A 20,648-nucleotide genomic window follows, 5' to 3' on the forward strand; every position below is an offset into this window, starting at 1 on the left:
TGGAGCAGGGGGTAGCAAATCAGATAGATCTGTTCATGTCAGTTCTGCTCCCTGTTCACGTCAGATGGCAAACCAGCCTCGGATGTCCTCACCAGTCATTGTGGCAAGGGTCTTCTGTATGCTTTTCCTCAGATTCCCTTAGTGGCAAAGACTCTCTTGAAGCTTCATGAGGACAGGGTGGCTATGATTCTCATAGCCCCTTGTTGGCTGAGACAGGTGTGGATTCCACTCCTGCAGGAGTTGTCTATCCGGAGACCGATCAGTCTGGGGACTTCCCCAGATCTCATCACACAAGATCAAGGCAGGCTGCGGCATCCCAACCTCCAGGCCCTGTCGCTCATTGCCTGGATGTTGAGAGGTTAATCCTTCAGCTGCTTGATCTTTCAGAAGATGTGTCTCAGGTCCTGATGGCTTCTAGAAAGCTTTCCACTAAAAAGTGCTATGGACTGAAGTGGAGGAGGTTTTCCATGTGGTGTGAGCAGAAGGCCCTAGATCTGTTCTCCTGCCCCACACAGAAACTGCTTGACTACTTTCTCAACCTATCGGAGGTTGGCTTAAAGTCCAACTCTGTTACAGTTCATTTCATTGCAATTGGCGCATACCACTAAGTGTAGATGGTACACCCATCTCTGTACAGCCTATAGTTGTACGCTTCATGCGGGGCCTGCTTCAATTAAAGCCTCCAATAAAGGTCCTCCCACCTGTGTCTTGGGACCTCAACATGGTGTTAACCCAGCTGATGAAAACTCTTTTTGAGCCGCTGTGCCATTGTGACCTGAAATACCTGACCTGGAAGGTCATATTTAACAAGGAGTTACCTTATAGGTCGCGCTCTCTCTCCAGAACCATATGTCATGTAAGTGTAACACATCATTGTGCCTAAGAGTTAATGTATTAGTATGAGAGCAATAATTTTTATAAGAACAGAGATCAATAACCAGAAAAAAATGTGATAAAAGAATATACTTCTTATATATGAGTATATTGATTGAGTATTTTCTAAATTGGATACAGAAAAAAGAAAATTGGTTATCTTACCTAAACAGGTTAATGCTGGTCTCTGTTGCAGCAGAGTAAAAGACAGCAGCCTCAAGCTCAGAATTCTTACCTTATTTATACTTTTGACTTGTTTATAGACTTGCAGACTCCTAGAATTATAGACATGTTACATTCGTACATTGCAGGTTTTTAACAACTATTAATGACTTACAGAAAATTTCATATTGGGTTGTTTGGGACGTTTGCCAAGTTTTCTAGCTGAAGACGTATAATCTCAGGGGAAGGTCACATTTGTTTCCATTGGCGATGTCTTTGACAAAAACTGTATTGTGTCTTTGTGACTTATTTGTGTATGTCTAGGAATCAAGCGGAATCCCATATCAGAGGTTTGTCTGCATTCCTCTATTCATATAAATAGTTACTGAACTTATGCCAGGTTTATTAGGCAGCATTGCTCTTTTCTTAGAAGCTAATGGATTCCCTGACATTAAAACTTGAGGGCCCCATAACAAATGGACCTTTGCTCTGACTCAGCATGGCTTATCCTATGTTCTTATAAAGATTAAATAGCTTGGTATTAGTGAGTAGTTTCTCAATGGTCTGCTTCAAACTAGTGGAAATGTATATAAAATAAGCTTGCATTAACATCTTATCAACAAGAAGTGCCAATGAGTTATGCTTGTGTGGTGTATGTATTTGTAAAGATGGCCTAAGTGCTGGAAAAGTAAGCATGAGATAATATACTAATGGCAGTGGGTCTGGCAAGGTAAGAGCAGAGATTAGGGTGGTAGGTATTAGCCTTTATAGCTGCCCCGATGAGATAGAACTGGGTCTGGAGGCATGCAGGAGGTAATCGTTGAGGTGGTAGAAACAAGCTTGCAGTTCTGATATTGCATTGCTAATGCTTTTCTTATTGTTTCTAGCTTTCTGCCTGATGTGACTCATTTCAGGAGGTTCACAATGACAGAACATGGGATTAAATGGGCCTGTGAGTATTGTACCTATGAGAACTGGCCTTCTGCCATTAAGTGTACTATGTGCCGTGCACAGAAACCAAGCGGAGCTATCATCACAGAGGAGCCGTTCAAAAGCAGCTCAAGTGATGTGGGCCGTGATTGGGATCCCTCGAGTATGGAGAGCGGAGGCAGCAGCCCCTTAATATGCCCGGATTCCAGCGCTAGGCCTAGAGTTAAATCCTCCTTTGGGGTGGAGGGTACAAGTAAGTGGTCATGCCACATGTGCACATACTTGAACTGGCCGAGGGCAATCCGTTGCACTCAGTGTTTGTCCCAGCGCCGCACCAGGAGTCCCACAGAATTGCCTCAGTCCTCAGGATCTGGTTCTAGACCTTCCCCTTTCCCTGTTGACCCTTGTGAGGAATACAATGATAGAAATAAACTTAACACTAAAGCCCAGCATTGGACTTGCTCTGCTTGCACATATGAAAATTGGGTCAAGGCCAAAAAATGTATGGTATGTGATCACCCCAGGCCAAATAACATGGAGGCAATAGAACTGGCCGAAACAGAAGAAGCTTCCTCAATTATTAATGAACAAGACCGTGCTCGCTGGAGGGGGAGCTCTGGCAGTAGCAACAGCCAAAGAAGATCTCCTACCACTTCCAAACGTGAATCGGAAATGAAAATGGATTTTCAGAGGATTGAACTGGCTGGAGCTGTTGGTAGCAAAGAGGAACTTGAAGTTGATTTTAAAAAATTAAAGCAAATAAAAAACCGCTTGCGAAAGAGGGATTGGCTCTTCCTGAATGCGTGTGTTGGTAAGTTTTTATCCCCTCCTTATTACTAAAGTATATTGGCAGTGTAATGTCTGGAAGTTGCTTTTGTAACTTCCGATTTCATTTTTAACTCTGCATGTCACCCTTCCTTTATTTTCTGATTGTTTGAAACAAAGATTTATGTATTCTGTTTTTGCTTGACATGCTTCACAGTAGCATCCTCCTTCAATTTTTATTACATTCTTTACATTCTCTACCTTCACCTCTCCTTTATTATGGGTCCTGTGTAGATTAATACCAATGTGGGAGACTGAGTGGCGTTTCCAAATGCAGATAAAACTTTATTCAAGTTACAGCACTTCAGCACAATAGAATGACTGCTTACCTTTGCAGTATACTTCCACTCCCTGGGCTTTGGGCCAGCATAGATTGAGGAGCTGCCTTTCCTGGAGACGCAAGGGCCTCCTGAACTCAACTGGAGTTACTCTTATGCTCCCCTGCTGGTCCTGCCCTTTGGAGACTTCCCTGCCGTGCAGGGTTCTGCCCACAGAGCTCTCTGTGGGATTTAAGGTGGACCAGGCCTCATGCCTGGTCCTGCACAAGTTTAAAGGGGGAAAGCAGGGTCACTCTGCCACATAGCCCCCCCCCCAGCTTGGACCCATTGGTCCGAGCATCACTTCTCCCCCCTGAATCCCATCCAGGGAAGTACCACACACCCCACTGCCCTTTATCTGGCCTCCCCCCAGCTAGGCTTGGAGATGGGGATCTAGGGTCAGACTCACCCCCACCCCTTAGGGTTACCCCATATGACATTTAATACCACCTACTGTAGCCCTCACCCAGTGTACCCCCACAGTCCTTTATCAGAGTCCAGTTGTAGATCTGGGTTCCACTTCCATCCTAGCAGGACTCCTTGGACTGGCTGTGGGATTTGCGGTGAGTACTAGTTTAAAGGCAATTTTCAGGGGTTTTTTCTGTGTTGCTTTGTGAGCCCACAAACCTCTCTCTTCCAGTGCTCTTGTACACAGTTTGAGCACTGCTTTCCTTCTGCCCTAGCCCCCCTTCCTTAGGCAAGGCTAGACAAACCTCCTTCATGCAGCCCTATCTTACTTCAGTATGCTTCCTGAGCCACACCCTTGCCTTGGCAGGCCACACAACAAACTTTACAGTCCCCTTTTTGGAGACTTGGAGATTTTCCTCTGTGCCCAGCATAGAGAAAAATAAATCCCTGAGCTGACATCATATGTGGGAAACAGAGTGGCATTTCTCTGGCTGGAGGCACAAAGCCACACAGACTCCAGCCTTTTTCAAATGCAGATAAAACTTTATTCATGTTACAGTACTTCAATGCAATAGAACGACTTCCTATCTTTGCATTATACTTCCTCCCTGGGCTTTAGGTTAGCACAGCTGCCTCTCCTGGAGGCGTAGGGGCCCCCTGAACCCAGCTGGGCCCACCCTCTGGCCCAAAGGGTCCTGCCCACAGAGCGCTCTCCCTCTGTGAGACTTAAGGTGGAACGGGCCCCATGCCTGGTCACTCCATTAAATGATGGCTTCTTCTCTGAACAAGTGACTCTTCCCTTTCCCGTCGATAACAGGGCTGAATTAGCCATGCTGTCATAGGATCTGTCAATCAGGCCCGGGAGGCGGAGCTTGTCAAAGCAGAGAACAGAGCTTTGCTCTCTGCGGCTGCGCGTGTGTTCCCGCGCAGGAAAGTAACGGAATCTCCTCAGTCTGTTTTTTCCGCAAGCGGGATCACACGCGGAGCTGTTCTTCTCCTCAGCATTAACATAATAAACATGTCAAAATTGGTGTTTAAACCCTGTCATTGCGGCAAGGTAATGTCAGTCACGGATGGCCATGACCGATGTTACCGATGCCTAGGACCAGATCACAATCGGGAAGATTGTGAATTTTGCTCAAGGATGTCACCCAGAGCACTGAAGCAAAGGGCCTACAGGCTTCAGGAACTTTTTGCCTCACCAGAACCATCGGAGGCTCATTCGTCGCCTGGCCCGCCAACTTCATCGGCTCCCTTGAAAAAGAGAGCATCTTTGTCGGATCCTCAATCCTCCACTCTTGGAGGTAAGGACATGTCAAAACGACAAAGGACAATGGATTGTCAAAAATCCACAGAGCCAGAAGCGCCGCAACAGGACATATTGGCGCCAAAAACCTCGGCGCCTACACCTTCTGCGCCTAAGGCGCTGTATGCGCATAAAAAAGTATCTGCGCATAATACTTCGGCGCCTGGAAAGGGATCAACACACAACACTTCTATGCGCATGGCGCCGACGACACTTCTGCGTACGACGCTGAAGAACCCTGCACGCACGGCGCAGAAGAATGCTGCGCGCAGGGCACATGCGTGCACGGCGCCGTCGACATCTGCGCATACGGCACAGACATCACCTGCGTGCTCGACGCCAGTTGTGTCTATGTGCACGGCGCCGAAGACATCGGCGCCGATAACCCTTGCACGCACGGAAACAGAAGGATATGAGTTCAAGTCTACATCCGTGCATAAATCTAAATCCATGCATAAGAGCCGTGATCACTCATCTCATGTACTACAGAATGAGTTGAAACGACGTTACCCTTCACAAGGGTCTTCTTCAGCTTCTCCACCAATAACTTCACCTCGTTCAGGTACTTCCCTTTCTTCGAGAGCTGATTCCAAAGAATTTTACAATAAAACGTAGGAAACGATCACCGTCTTCACGTAGAAGTCATACAGACTCTCCGTCTCACTATTATCATAAGCACTCGTGACACTCTCACCATAGAAAGTTGGCAAAGAGGAGTGCTACAAGGGAAATAAGCCCTTTGACTTCTAAATCATCTCATATACCACCTTCCAATACCTTCTCACATAGAGAGGTAATACAGGTTGTTTCCTCTAACACTTCTACAGATTCAGAGGATTAGAGGAACATAACGGGCGATAAAATACGAAACGACCGTAAGGTATCTAATACTTCACCTCAGAATATTCCAATGCACCCTAAAGCAGGTGTCTCATGAGAACCAGATGGTCGTATAACAATGCCCCCTCATACAAAAGAGGCATTTTATCAATTGTCTCAATCCTTAGCAGGTTTTTATGAAACTCTTCAGTCATCGTTCAAAATGACTAATATTGTTGCTGACAGTTCTCCGGAACACAAGACACAGATTAATAGAGAACCGTCGGTGGAACTGCCGACATCTCCCATAGCAAACCATCCAGCCTCGCCAAATCATACCCAGGATACATCTTTTGATTCTCCTTCACTGCAAACATCCCCATCATCATCCTACGGGATTCCCGTCGGATCCGCAGGAACAACCTCAGGAACCGTACTCCCCTCCGGAAGACCTTACCAAAATTCCTAGAAAAATTGGGTACAATATTGCATCTAGAGGTCCAAAAAGAAGGCCAGAAACCCTTGGTCTCCTAAAGATTTTTGATACTCCGGGGGAACCAACATCTCTTCCACCACAAGAGCTCCCACATTCAGTCTTACAGAAATCCTGGGAAGCGCCTTATGCAATCGCAGCCGTTTCCAGGAAAACAAACATAAAATTTCGTATGAGGAAAAAATCACCATACTCTCTACCACAATTACCTCATGCTTCGATTGTGGTGGAATCAGCGATGCAAAGATTTAAGAAAACAAAGTCACATTCCTCATACCCACCAGGGAAAGACAACAAATATTTAGACGAGTTTGGCAGGAAAATATACCATAACTCAATGTTGAATGCCCGAATTATGCACCATCAGTTCTACATGGTACAATACCTATATGAGTCCATGCAAGCAATGAAGGGTATGCTTTCCTCGACGGCGGATCAGATACCCCCGCCTCTTCATGACATGGAAGAGTGTTCTCGACACCTTTTGAGGTCGATCTATGAAGCATATGAAACATCCTCCAGGGCATCGGCAACAGCCATCACAGCCCGCAGACTAGCATGATTACGTTCAAGTTCGATACATGAAGATTTGCACGAGAAACTAACAACCTCCCGTGTACAGGAGATAACCTGTTAGGAGAAAGATTCCAGGACACAGTAGGTAAACTGAAGGAAGAAGCTCTAGCAGTACAGTCATTAACATCACATCCTAATTATTCGACCACACGTCGTTATATTGGATCTACGCGTAGGCAATCATATGCCAGGAGACCCTATAGATCTTATCAGTCTTTTCGTACACAAGCATACCCTTCCTACCAGCGTCCTGCTCAACAGAATACCTCAAACCAATGTAGAGGTAAACCACGTAACCAGAGACAGCAGGCACAACAGCTGGCTACTGCAGCAAAAGTGACTTCATCTTTTTAGTTACTCGGCCCCCACCACAACCTCAAGCTCCACCCGGCAGGATTCGTTCTTGCCTGGAAGCCTGGGAGAGAATAACATCCGATCAATGGGTTTTGGAGATAGTACGTCACGGTTACCAACTCCAGTTTGTCACAAAACCCATATTGCCTCATCTTTCTACACTCAATATTCACAACCCCCAACCACAACTGGGGGAGGAAATTGCTTTGCTTCGCAAACAGGCAGTTCGACAAATTCACCCAGGCTCCAAATCAGTAGCATTTTATTCCCCATACTTCCTCATACCCAAGAAGTCGGGGGGCCTTCGCCCCATACTGGACCTAAGGGAATTGAACAAATTTCTCACCAAGGAGAAATTCAAAATGGTATCGTTGAAATCAATCCTTCCTCTGATTCAAACCAATGATTGGATGTGTTCCATCGACCTGAAGGATGCTTACACACACATTCCAATCCATCCATCCTCGTGGCGTTACCTATGCTTTCGCTACAGACATCAACACTACCAGTACAAAGTTCTCCCCTTTGACTATCGGCTGCACCCAGGGTATTCACCAAATGCATGATAGTGGTGGTGGCTCATCTCAGACAACAAGGTATAACCATCTTTCCATATCTGGACGATTGGCTCATAATCGGCCCAACTCCCAACATCTTACTAGATCACTTCCATCGGGTGATACAGTGTTTACAGGAATTAGGATTAGGGATCAATTTTCAGAAATCACACCTACAACCAACACAGTAGTTACAGTTCATAGGAGCTTGCCTGGACACTACTTGCAACAGGGCATACCTACCAGACAGAATATCGCACTTCAGTCACCTTCTACATACATTGAACCATACTCAGAGACCGTCAGCGAGACAGGTGTTGGTAGTCCTGGGCCACATGGCGACTGTGATTTTCATGGTTCCCAACACCAGGCTACACATGATGCCTGCAATGGGGACTAAAACGCCAATGGAAACAACATTCATAACCATTGACACAGAAGGTTTCGCTGACCGCCGAAATGAAAAAGGATATAGCATGGTGGCTCCTAGACTCCACCCTGTCCAAAGGAGCATTGTTCAGTTCCCCTCCTCACAACGCAGTCTTAACCACAGATGCGTCTTGCAAGGGCTGGGGTGCACACATCGAGATTTACGAAGCACAAGGGTTATGGACAATCTCGGAACAGAACCTGCAAATAAATTTATTGGAACTCAGAGCGATTCGCAATGCATTACGAGTGTTCCAAAACCACCTGAAAGGACGCAGGGTCATGATCCACACGGACAACCAAATCGCAATGTTTTACATCAACAAACAAGGAGGGTCCGGTTCATGGATCCTTTTCAAGGAGACCCTGATAATTTTCGAACACGCACACCGGAATTCCATACATCTCCAAGCAACTTACCTACCAGGAGTTGCAAACACAAGAGCAGACAGACTAAGCCGCATCTTTCATCCTCACGAATGGGCACTCAATACAGAAATAGCCCAGGACATATTCATGCAATGGGGTCACCTTCGATGGATCTCTTTGCAACGGAGACCAATGCTCAAGTTCCCAAATTCTGCTTGATAAGACCAAGCCAATTCAGGATCGCTCAAGATGCCTTCCTCATTCCGTGGACGACAGACCCTTCTGTACACCTTTCCTCCCATACCACTCATAACAAGAACAATTCAAAAGTGCATAGCGGACAAAGCTCAGCTGATACTCAAAGCCTCGGCCTGGCCGAGGCAACCATGGTGCAGTTTCCTTCTCCGGCTATCCATCATGGATCCAATTCGATTACCGAATCGCCAAGATCTTCTCTGCCAAGATCAAGGGACACTTCTACACCCACTACACTCATCTCTACACTTGACAGCATGGAGATTGAGAGGCTCCTTCTGACAGAACAGGGAGTTTCCACTTAAGCACAATTCATTTTGTTAGAATCCAGGAAACTCTCAACCAGGAAAAATTATAGCTACAAATGGAAACGTTACTCTACCTGGTGCACTTCCAAAGGTGTACCACCATTGGACTGCTCACCGGAGTTGCTCATTGATTATCTTCATACACTATATGTAGCTGATCTAGCAACATCATCCATCAGAGTTCACCTCAGCGCCATAGGCGCCTATCATAGACCAATTAACGATATTCCTATATCCAATCACCCATTATTGTCTCGTTTCATGAAGGGGTTAACTCACATTCGTCCTCCGGTATCTAAACCTCCAGTTCCATGGAACCTCAACATAGTTCTGGAACAGCTCATGCTGTCCCCATTTGAACCCATGGACTCGGCGCACATAAAATACTTCACATGGAAAGTGGTAATCCTAGTTGCGGTAACATCAGCACGAAGAGTAGTGAGTTGCAGGCCTTGATCCATTATCCTCCATATTTGCAATTTCATCACCAAAAGGTAGTTCTCCGAACTCACCCATCCTTCCTACCAAAAGTGGTTTCACAATTCCATCTCAGTCAGACCATGGAATTACCCAACTTTTTCCCTACACCTCATGCAAATGATAGGGAAAAACTACTGCACACACTAGATTGTAAAAGAGCTTTAGCACACTATAAAGAAAGAACAAACTCGGACTCCCGTGTTTCTCAACTCTTTGTCTCCTTTGACCCGAAGGCACCTGGATTACCAGTGGCTAAACGCACCATCTCCAGCTGGATCATACAGTGCCTCAAATTCTGCTATGATAAAAAGAATTTACAATTACATTCTACTCCTAAAGCTCACCAAGTCAGAGCAGTAGCAGCCTCCTTGGCACACTTGAAGAATGTGCAACCCATAGACATTTGCAAGGCAGCTACATGGTCATCGCTTCATACCTTCACATCTCACTACTGCCTTGATCAACAAGCAGCCACTGATGCGAAGATAGGGCAAGCAATACTGCAATCTCTATCCTCCAGTACACGGTGACTGCCACACTGTCAAAGATCACGTACAAACATATATATCATAAACAACGTGATCGGGAGCTTGGGACTCCCATGACAGCATGGCTAATTCAGCCCTGCTATCGACAGGAAAAAGCAAGTTTGCTTACCGTAAATGAATTAGCCATGCTGACCCCCCTCCTCCCTGGCAGTCACCAAGTCTTCGACTACACTAAGGCTTAATCACAGACTGAGGAGATTCCGTTACTTTCCTGCGCGGGAACACACGCGCAGCCGCAGAAAGCAAAGCTCTGTACTCTGCTTTGACAAGCTCTGCCTCCCGGACCTGATTGACGGATCCCATGACAGCATGGCTAATTCATCCTGCTATCTAGGGAAACATCGTTTACAGTAAGCAAACTTGCTTTTCATTCAGAGGCTGGAGGATAAACTCTGGAATATAATGTAAGGAAGGAAGTGTTGTTAGAAAAGTTGTTCAGTGCATAGACTGGCCTTCCAGTGGAGATGCAGGATACATTGAATCAGAATTCAACAAGCATTTCCTTTGAACAATATCTGATTCATTCTTCTGTCCAGTTCTCTCTGATTCATCTTCATCTTCTGCTTTTAGTTCATTTTCTTTACATCACAACCTTTCTTGAATGTTTCTAAACTTATTCTTGATTGTAAAACTGCTGCTTCTTTCTTGGATCCCATTCCTCCTCCTCCTCTTCTTAAAAGTTTTTGCTTTCATTCTTTATAGGCTTGGTTCAGCCCTTGCCTTTTTTTCTTTTTCCTGTAGAGGGTGAATATGAATTCAGGTTTTGTGCAGTAACAACTGTTAGAGAATATTTGGAAGATACTTGGAACGGTGAAAAAGTATTTGATATGTCTCAAGCAAAAGGTATTTGGGTTGTGCAGGAGCTGAAGCTGCCTTAAACACTAAATTAATAAACTTTTATTTGCTTACAAAGTATTTATCCATACTTTTTTTTCATCTCCAGGAACTGTTGGACCCAAATGGTTACCATATCTGCAGAAAATCTAAGCTGCAGCCATCCAGCTCCCACTTTATTCAAATAGAGTGATTCTGACAGTTTGTAGTCATTTTCAACATGTCTGAAAAATGCTTTTAAGGTGCTTTATCCATCAGAAGGCAACATTTCATTAAACTGAACTGATCAGATTTAACTTTTTGTAAAAGATATCCATGGGGCTAGAATTTACTTCAGTGAATTTATCCTCTGAAAAAGTGCCACAGAATCCATCCATATGCATGGTTTTCAGTACCTTATTTTTCTCTTTCTTGGTAAAAGTAGGAAACCTAGTTTAAATAACCCTCAGTTTTAACTCATCATTTGCCATCTGAAGGAAAAATGAAAAAATTTCAGTTATTTAAAAACCAGTGTGTACCGTGTCTCATGACTGAAGCTGGTTTTAAAGAAACTATACTGTTTTTTCTGAAGAAGACTGTAACATTTGCATTTTTAAAACCACTAAGTCCTGATGCTAATATTTAGAGCATAGGTGCTTTACATAAGAACAGCCAATCTGGTTATTAGTAACCCAAGCCAGAGCTCATCTTAAGCTCTCCCTATGTGTATAGCAACCCAGCCTCTATCCAGTCTCTAATATTTGAGTAGAGGAGTAGCCTACTAGTTAGAGCAGTGGTCTGCAAACAAGGGAAACCAAGGTTGAAATCCTGCTGCTTACTCCTTGTGACCTTGGGCAAGTCGCTTCCCTCTCCATTGCCTCAAGTGCAACTTAAATTGTGAGTCCTCTGGGGACAGGGACATACCTACAGAACCTGAATGTAATCCAATTTGAAGTTGCTGAAAGGTGGAATATAAATCAATAAAATACATTTGTCCTTTGCCTTTTAAGATCACTTCTTAGACCCTTCTTAAACCCTGCTATGCTGCTTGCTGTGACTAGATCCGACGGCAGCAGATTTCACAGTTATGTCTGCTGACTAAAATATTTTTCTTGCGGTCATCTTGAAATTGCTAACCTACAGTTTCATTGGTTGCCCCCTGGCCCTAGTATTTTTGGACAGGGTAAACTGCTTGCTTGTACTTTGTTCTTTTCCATGCATGATCTTGTAGTCCTCTGTCATTTCCCTTCTGTTTTCTTTTTTCAAGCCAAATAGCACATTTCCTAACACATAGCCAGATGGACTCAGGACCAGTGAGTTATGTGCTCTGCCAGCAGATGGGAGACTGAGTCATATTTCAAAGCTGACATCACTCTAGATATACCCCTGCAGTAACCTCAGCTCTTCAGGATCTCTCCATCTCCTAGCAGATGCGGACACTATCCCACACACTAGAATAGTGTTAAGAATTACAGCAAAGAAGAAAAAGAAACAAATTTTACCTTAAAGAAGATCGAACCCCGCTCTCCTGCGGTGAAACCTAAGGGTTCCTCCCCCAGTTGAGAATTCCTGAGGTGATTCCGATATCCCTCAGAGGTGTGCCTTGCTCCAGTAGCCGGTTCCCGGCGTGGACTTAGCCCCCAGAGTGGCTGAAAGGCAGCGGGTGCACATCAGAGTGCGGCGGTGAAGGCAGAGCCCTTTTTCCCCCCCCGCCCCCCAGAACTGCCAGCGCGCCCGCACGGGACACCCGGCACCCATGGATGCGGCCAGGGCAGGTGAGCGGGGGCTGGGGGAAAGTTTGCCCGATCCTGGCTCCTCTAAAGGTCTTGTCCCGGGGGGTGAGGGGGTCAGGCAGTGAAGCAATCATTAGCACAGGACAACAAAACAAACTGCACCAGCCCTTCTCCTGTATCCACTTCCTGGTACATGTCATTTGAAATGACAGGTACCAGCGCACCCAGGATACTGTATAGGCGCTGTATAGTGCTCTATACAGTAAAAAGGATTGCGCTTCATGGACGCGCTTTGGACGCAGCTTGCATTTGCATGCCATTTAAATACTGTATCGAGTGGTATGTGATCCGGACTATGCGTGCGGCAAACGAGGGTGTGCCCGGACCTACCGCACTCTTTCTTCCGCGTCCTTACTGTATCGGCCTGTTAGAGAATAGCCACTGCCATTAGCGAAGGTAACATGGAATAGACTTAGTTTTTGGGTACTTGCCAGGTTCTTATGGCCTGGATTGGCCACTGTTGGAAACAGGATGCTGGGCTTGATGGACCCTTGATCTGACCCAGTATGGCATGTTCTTCTGTTGTTCTTATGTTCTTCCCTTCTCAACCGGCGGTACGCATGGGACAGGCCGGGCGGCCGATGCACCTAACTTTTGCTCGTCCAATACAGATGCACGCACAACTGAGTGCACACCGCGCGCATTGAAACTCATTACCTGTGCGCTAGACATAGAGGCTATGGCACCGGCGTCCAAGAAGGCCAGAAGGCACGTTCTTTGCACAGCCTGCCACAAAAGAGCCGCGCAGCCTGAACTGGAGTCCTCCTGTGTCAGCATTGCGAAGAAACCCAGGGGGAACCAAAGCCTGGTCCCTCACTCTCAGGGGATGGGTCCGGAACTGCTACAGACGATAGCTCCCTGGATCTATGCATCTCAGAGATGGCTTCTCCACAAGAGGGCACCTCAGAGGCCCCTACTCAGACTCCCCCTGGGATTAACATGGACCCAGGGACCTTCTCCTGGTTAGAACTTTTCCAAGGGCTGCAAGCCTTCGTTCAGGCGCAATCAGCCCCGGCTGCACCCCTGGCTCAACCCCTTCCGGAAGCACAAGATAATCCCAGCGCTGCTCGGATGCCTCGAGATATGCCTCGCCTAACCAAGAATTTCCCTGACAGGGACCCAGACACCTCAGATGATGATGGTGGCTCCCTGGAAGAAGGAAAAATCCCTCCAGGCCTGGAACCATACTGAACCATGCTTCGCTTCCTCCACAAGGATGAATTACCAGCTCTTGTTTCCCAGACTCTGAAGACTTTGGGTATTCCAGGCACGGATCCTATGGTAGAACCAAAGAAGTACCCCATCTTGGTGTCCCTTCGAAAAGTCTCATGCTACTTCCTAATGATGGAAGCCATCCAAGAACTGATTGACCTGGAGTGAGATGCCCCGGAGGCCAGCTTCAAAGGGGGTCGGGCCTTGAAAGCCCTATAACCTCTGGAACCAGCAACCAAGGAACGCCTGTGTTTCCCGAAAGTGGACACCAATGGTCTGTGCCTTCTCAAAGCGAACAACCATTTGCGTTGAGGGAGGGGCTGCATTGAAAAATACTCAGGGTAGACTATTGGAATCCATTCTTAAGCAGGCCTTCGACGCAACAGCAATGACACTGCAGATTTCTTACTGCTGCACATTGGTGGCAAGTTCCTGCTTGCTCTTCTCGAGAGAGGCAGATAACTCGAATGTATACCGGTGAGACGATGGAGCCTGCAGCAGCCTTCCTAATGACGCAACCTCAGATCTGGTGCATACCTCAGCCAGAGGTGTAGCCTCGGTAGTGGCAGCCAGAAGACAACTATGGCTATGGAATTGGCCTGCTAACGCGACCTCTAAAGCGAATCTCACAAGAATGCCCTTTAAAGGAAATCTCTTGTTTGGAAGCAAATTGGAAAAGTTAATCAGCAAATGGGGCGAATACCCAGGGCCTCGGCAACTGGAAGACGTCTCTTTCCAATATAGTATTAAGGGGTCTAGATAGTAGTAAAGCATATTTTTTAATTTTATTAGATATTTCTTCAGATTTTGACACCATTAATCATGAAACGTTGGTAAAGAGATTAGAATAATTGGGTATCACAGACACAGTATTGGTATGGTTTAGATCCTTTTTAGTCAACAGAGCTTTTAAAGTTAGATTAGGAAGTACAGAATCAGATGTATTTCATCTTAGTTCAGAAGTCCCCCAAGGGTCATCCCTTTCTCCAACTCTTTTTAATATTTATATGGCACCACTTTGTAAATTTTTAGCAAGTTTTGGATTGGTACATTTTATATATGCAGATGATCTACAAATTTTACTTCCGATAGAAGGTTCCCTCAATTCAATATTAAAACTTTGGAATACTTATTTTAAGTCCATTCAACGTTTATTGAATCAGATGCATCTATCACTAAATCAGTCTAAAACAGAAATCCTACTGATCTGTAACAAATTAAATGACAAGATTTTAACAGAAATTAGAGGACTAAATGATCCTCAGAGTATCTCTAATGAGGTAAGGGATTTAGGTTTTATTTTAGACTCTGAATTCAATTTTAAAGGGGCAGTAAATAAAATCACGAAGGAAGGTTTTTATAAGCTACAGATTTAAAAAAAAAAAACTAAAACCACTGTTATATAAGAATGATTTTAGATCGGTCCTTCAGGTCCTATTATTTTCAAACTGGATTATTGTAATGCCCTATTCTTGGGCCTTCCAACAGCGACGACTCGTCCGTTGCAACTTTTGCAAAACGCAGCAGCACGGCTATTGACAGGAAGTAGAAAGCATGAGCATATTACACCAATCCTGAAGGAATTGCACTGGCTCCCCATTCATTATAGAACACAATATAAAGGTCTAACATTAATTCATAAATCAATATATGGGGGAAAAATAGAATGATTAAATGCAGCCTTGCATATACACGTACCGCAAAGTAATCTACAATCCTTAAGTAAGGCTCTCTTGTCTATACCATCCCCCAAACTGGCACATTTAAATATGGTTCGGGATAGGGCATTGTCTCTTGCGGGCCCAAGAATATGGAATGAACTCCAGGTGAATTAAGGTTGGAATCCCACCCATACACGTTAAAAAATAAAAAAAAAGCTGAAGACATGGCTCTTTAAACAGGCGTTTTAAGCTGAAGCCCATCCCATTTCCCCCCGCTTCCCTCTTTTCCTTGTTTTAATTCTGAATGTTATTAAGCTAGTTATTTTAGAATTTTGTTAATTTTAAATGATTGTTTTATAATATGATGTATTTTAGAATTTAGTTTTATTAATGTTTATTTGGTTTGAATATTTAACATGTAAACCGACATAAAGTTTTTTGACAAATACCCAAAGAAAAAAGTGTATAAATAAAATAAATAAGACAGGGGTAAAAGATCTCAGCGCCCCTCCCCCAGAAGAACCAAGGGCAGAGGCTCGCAACGCTTTAGACCCTACAGGAACTACAGGTCCCACGTCTGACAAATGGGTACTAAACATCATTCGAGAAGGTTACCCTCGAGACAAATTTATGATGTCACACTGCCTCCCAAACCAAGAGACTGGCGTGGAAGCCACTCTGACAAGACTACTCAGTCTGAAGTGAATAACCCCGGTTCTTACGCCCCAACAAAATATGGGGCGCTTTTCCATCTATTTTATCTTTCCCAAGAAGGAAGGATCATTCCGACCCATCTTGGATCTGAAGAAAGTCAACCGTCATCTGCGGATATTACACTTCCGCATGGAGACTGTTCGCTCTGTAATGGCAGTACAACCAAGAGAGTGTCTAACCTCCCTGGACCTCTCCGAAGCCTACCTTCACATTCCAATCCATCAAGATCACCAGCGTTTTCTACGCTTTACGATACTGGCTTACCATTACCAGTTCCGAGCGCTACCTTTCGGCCTAGCAACCACCCCCAGAACATTCTCCAAAATTATGGTGGTCATGGCGGCAACACTGAGGAAAGAAGGGATTTTGGGTACACCCTTACCTGGACCACTGGCTGATCAGGGCAAAGTCTTCAGAAGAGAGCCGGCAGGTGACCAGCAGAGTCAAGAACCTACTGCAGGAACTCGGTTGGATCGTGAACACGGGCAAGAGCAGTCTGCAGCCCTCTCAATCTCTAGAGTACCTGAGGGCCTGTTTCAACACCAAACAGAACAAAGCTCCCCGAGGAGAAGGAAACTGATGGAACAATTATGACTATTGATGACCAATGCATGCCCCAAGGTATGGGATTATCTTCAAGTCCTCTGCCTCATGGCATCAACCCTGACGTGGGCAAGGGCCCACATGTGACTGCTCCAGTGCTCCTTGCTGTCACGATAGAACCCACCATCCCAGGACTACTCAATTTGCCTCCAACTACCAGCAGAGGTATGTTCTCAGCTTCAGTGGTGGCTACAGGAAGACCACCTAAGCAGAGGAGTAAGCCTACCCCCACTGAACTGGATCTTGCTCACCAGGGAGGAACCAGGAGACAGCAGGTGTCTCTGGAGATAGACTCTCTCATGGCATGGGCAGAGATAAACCTACAGGGGATCTCTGCCTCCCACATCGCAGGAAAAGACAACGTCTCAGCAAACTTCCTTAGCAGAGAGAGCCTGAACCCGGGGGAATGGATGCTGTCGACCACAGCCTTCCAATTGATAGTAAATCACTGGGGCCTCCCAGCCATGGATCTACTGGCCACCTATCTCAGTGCCCAAGTCCCCAGGTTCTTCAGCCGCAGTCGAGGGTCACACTCCCAAGGGATCGACACTCTCTTCCAGATTTGGCCAGAGGAAGACTTACTATATGCATTCCCCCCATGGCCACTACTGGGCAAGGGCATCCGCAAGATAGAACATTATGGGGACTAGTTCTACTAGTGGCCCCGGGTTGGCCAAGATGCCCATGCTACGCAGACATGCAAAGACTCCTTGTGGGAAGCCCTCCTGTGCCTACCTCCACATAGGGACTTTCTCCAGCATGGCCCGATTCTTCACGAAGATCCATCTTGATTCTCTCTTATGGTCTGGCCCTTGAGAGGACTCACCTGAAAAAGCGCGGTTACTCGAAAGCCGTGATTGACACCCTACTCCGTGCGCGCAAGTTTTCAACATCTCTGTCATACATACGGATCTGGAGAATATTCAAAACCTGGTGCGAGGATCGCGGGATACTCCCGCGGACGGCCAAGATCCCCATGATTCTGGAGTTCCTACAGGAAGGAATGAAGAAAGGGGTTGTCACTCAACTCCCTCAAGGTCCAAGTAGCCACACTCTCTCCTGCTTCATAGCTGAAGTGGACGGTATCCGGCTATCAACTCATCCGGATTTGTCCCATTTTCTAAAAAGGGTTAAACAACTCTGGCCACCCCTAAAGTGGCCTGTGCCCCTATGGAATCTCAATCTAGTATTAGACTTCCTAGCAGGGGCTTCCTTCAGACCAATGCACGGTCTGTCACTACGCCTCTTAATATTGAAGACGGTATTCCTGGTGGCAATATGTTCAGCTCGTCGCATCTCCGAACTACAGGCACTATCTTGTTGGGAACCGTTCTTAGGTTCACTCCTGGAACCATACAGCTACGCACCGTCCCCTCCTTCCTACTGAAAGTGGTTTCTGAGTTTCATTTGAACCAGGCCATCTCCCTGCCATCTCCGGATGAACATAAGGACTGGGAAGACTCATGCCTTCTTCGCCACCTAAATGTCGGCAGACTCCTGGTGCGATACCTGGAAACATCGGAACCAGTATGCAAAACAGATCGCTTGTTTGTTCTTCACAGCGGGAAGAAGCAAGGAGAAGCGGCCTCTTGGGCGACCATAGCCCGCTGGATCAAAGAAGTAATCGAGGCATCCTACATAGAGGCAGGAAAGCCCTTACCACTACAGGTTAAAGCTCATTCTACTAGGGCCCAGCAGTTTCTTGGGCAGAAACCAAGTTGCTGTTGCCCGCCCTTTTCCAGGTTCTACCGCCTGAATGTTCAGGGCCCGAGAAGACTCAGCCTTCGCAAGGGCAGTACTAAGTGGGCCACGGGCAGTCTCCCGCCCTGTCCGGGAAATCAGAATTGGGAACAACCAAACCCAGGAACAAAGAAACAGAATCTGTTGCTCAGGCATCTGCACAGAGGACTGAGCTTTCTTTTGTTTGTCATCAGACCGTGCCACAGGAAATTTTGGGAGCTTGGCGCAATAAGGCTGGATGAACTGCCATGGGCCCTTACTCAGGTCAGCAGAGGAACAGGATGCCGGGAGGCCCCAGCAGTTTCAGGATGCTGGACCCAGAACCATGAGGTACAGGATACTCACTATGGTGCACCATCCTTTGATCAGAAGCATGCTACCCCCCCCCCCCCACCCCCCACCGAGCTCCCTTCAAGACCCATTTTCTTAGGCTTATGGGGAAAGAGGCAATAAATCAGTTGATCAGCAATGAGGCATTGAGGTTTTCCACTGGTTCCCGTAACCTTTCCTCGAGGCCATAATCCTTCCAATCGACCAAGTAACAGTTTGCTTCTCAGCATCCTGGAGTTGATATAATTGATCTCAAATTCTGCATCTGAGGCAAATGAGACAGGCATGGTAGAAGGGTTTTTCTTGGAGTATCTGCCAAAAACCAGTGGTTTAAGTAGGGGGACATGGAAAGAGTTAGGAATATGAAGAGAAGGGGGAATCTTGACTTTGTATGTCACCAGGTTAAGTTGTCTTATGATCTGATAAGGTACAATAAATCTAGGTGCAAATTTGAAGGATGGTACCAAGTGAGATGTTTCTAGTGCTGAGCCACACTTTTTCCGGGAGCAAACTGAGGTGCTGGTCTCCGCTTCCTATCGACACACCTCTTGTAACGGTCAGCTATCTTCATGAGAAGAATCTGAGTATTCTCCCATATCTTTTGCAAATTAGAAGACAGAAGATCTGCTGCTGGAGTCTCTGTGAATGACTGGAGATGAATGGTATTTTAGGATATCTGCCATACACAATATAAAATGAAGAGAACCCAGAGGATTCACTGACTTCATTATTGTAACCATGGGAGCAGTTGTATCCAGTCCTCCTACCTGGCGGGCATGTAGCATGTAAGGAATTTCTGGAGAATTTACTTAACCATGTCCATCATGGTGTTCTGCTCAATCCATTGATCCTTTTACCTGTTCCACCACGAAGTTTCTGGACTATCTCTGGCACTTGTCAGAATCAGGTCTTAAAACTTCTTCCATCAGAATGCATGTCAGTGCGGTAGCTGCCTTCCATAAAGGTGTCGGGGATGTTCCTATTTCAGTACAACCCCTTGTAACACTATTTCTGAAGGGCTTGCTCCACTTCAAGCCTTCACTGCGCCCTCCGGCCCCTTCTTGGGACCTCAATCTGGTTTTGGGTCGGCTCATGAAACCACCATTCGAGCCTCTCCAGTCCTGTGATCTTCGTTATCTCACATGGAAAGTGATTTTTCTCCTGGCAATCACATCCACTCGCAGAGTTAGTGAGTTACAGGCTCTAGTTACCTATCCGCCTTACACTAAACTTCTGCACGACGGGCAGTACTCTGCACTCACCATAAGTTCTTGCCTAAGGTAGTATCAGAGTTTCACATTAATCAATCCATTACACTACCTATCTTCTTTCCCAGGCCCCATTCCAGTTCAGGAGAACAGGCTCTGCATACCCTTGACTGTAAACGGGCTCTAGCATCCTATCTAGACCGTATAGCTGCCCACAGGAAAAGCACTCAATTGTTTGTCTCCTTCCATTCCATCAAACTGGGGCAGCCTGTGGGTAAGCAGACTCTCTCCTCCTGGTTAGCGGACTGCATATCCTTTTGCTGTCAGCAAGCAGGCATTCCACTTCAAGACCGTGTTAAAGCACACTCTGTCAGGGCCATGGCAACTTCAGTAGCGCACCTACGCTCGGTGCCGCTTTTTGATATTTGTAGGGCTGCTACCTGGAGTTCTCTCCATACCGTCACAGCCCACTATTATTTAGGCAAGGCTGAAAGACAAGATTCCATATTCGGCCAATCTGTCTTGCGCAACCTTTTTGCAACTTAATGTTCCAACACCCTTTCGC

General features: G+C 46.0%; 1 protein-coding gene across 3 annotated transcripts in view; it reads left to right on the forward strand.

Moving 5' to 3' along the window:
- The window catches only part of ZRANB1 (zinc finger RANBP2-type containing 1), a 309,172-nt gene that overhangs the window by 63,022 nt on the left and 225,502 nt on the right, over positions 1-20,648 (forward strand). For 2 of the 3 annotated variants that reach the window (XM_029610613.1, XM_029610615.1), the window contains exon 2: positions 1,923-2,776. In XM_029610613.1, the coding sequence (XP_029466473.1) occupies positions 1,960-2,776 (817 nt within the window). In that variant the 5' untranslated portion in view covers positions 1,923-1,959. Of the gene's footprint in view, positions 1-1,359; positions 1,386-1,922; positions 2,777-20,648 lie in introns of all 3 variants that reach the window. The other variant, XM_029610614.1, reaches the window with a different exon arrangement.

Source organism: Rhinatrema bivittatum, chromosome 7, assembly GCF_901001135.1.
Source record: "Rhinatrema bivittatum chromosome 7, aRhiBiv1.1, whole genome shotgun sequence".
Classification (NCBI taxonomy): Eukaryota; Metazoa; Chordata; class Amphibia; order Gymnophiona; family Rhinatrematidae; genus Rhinatrema; species Rhinatrema bivittatum.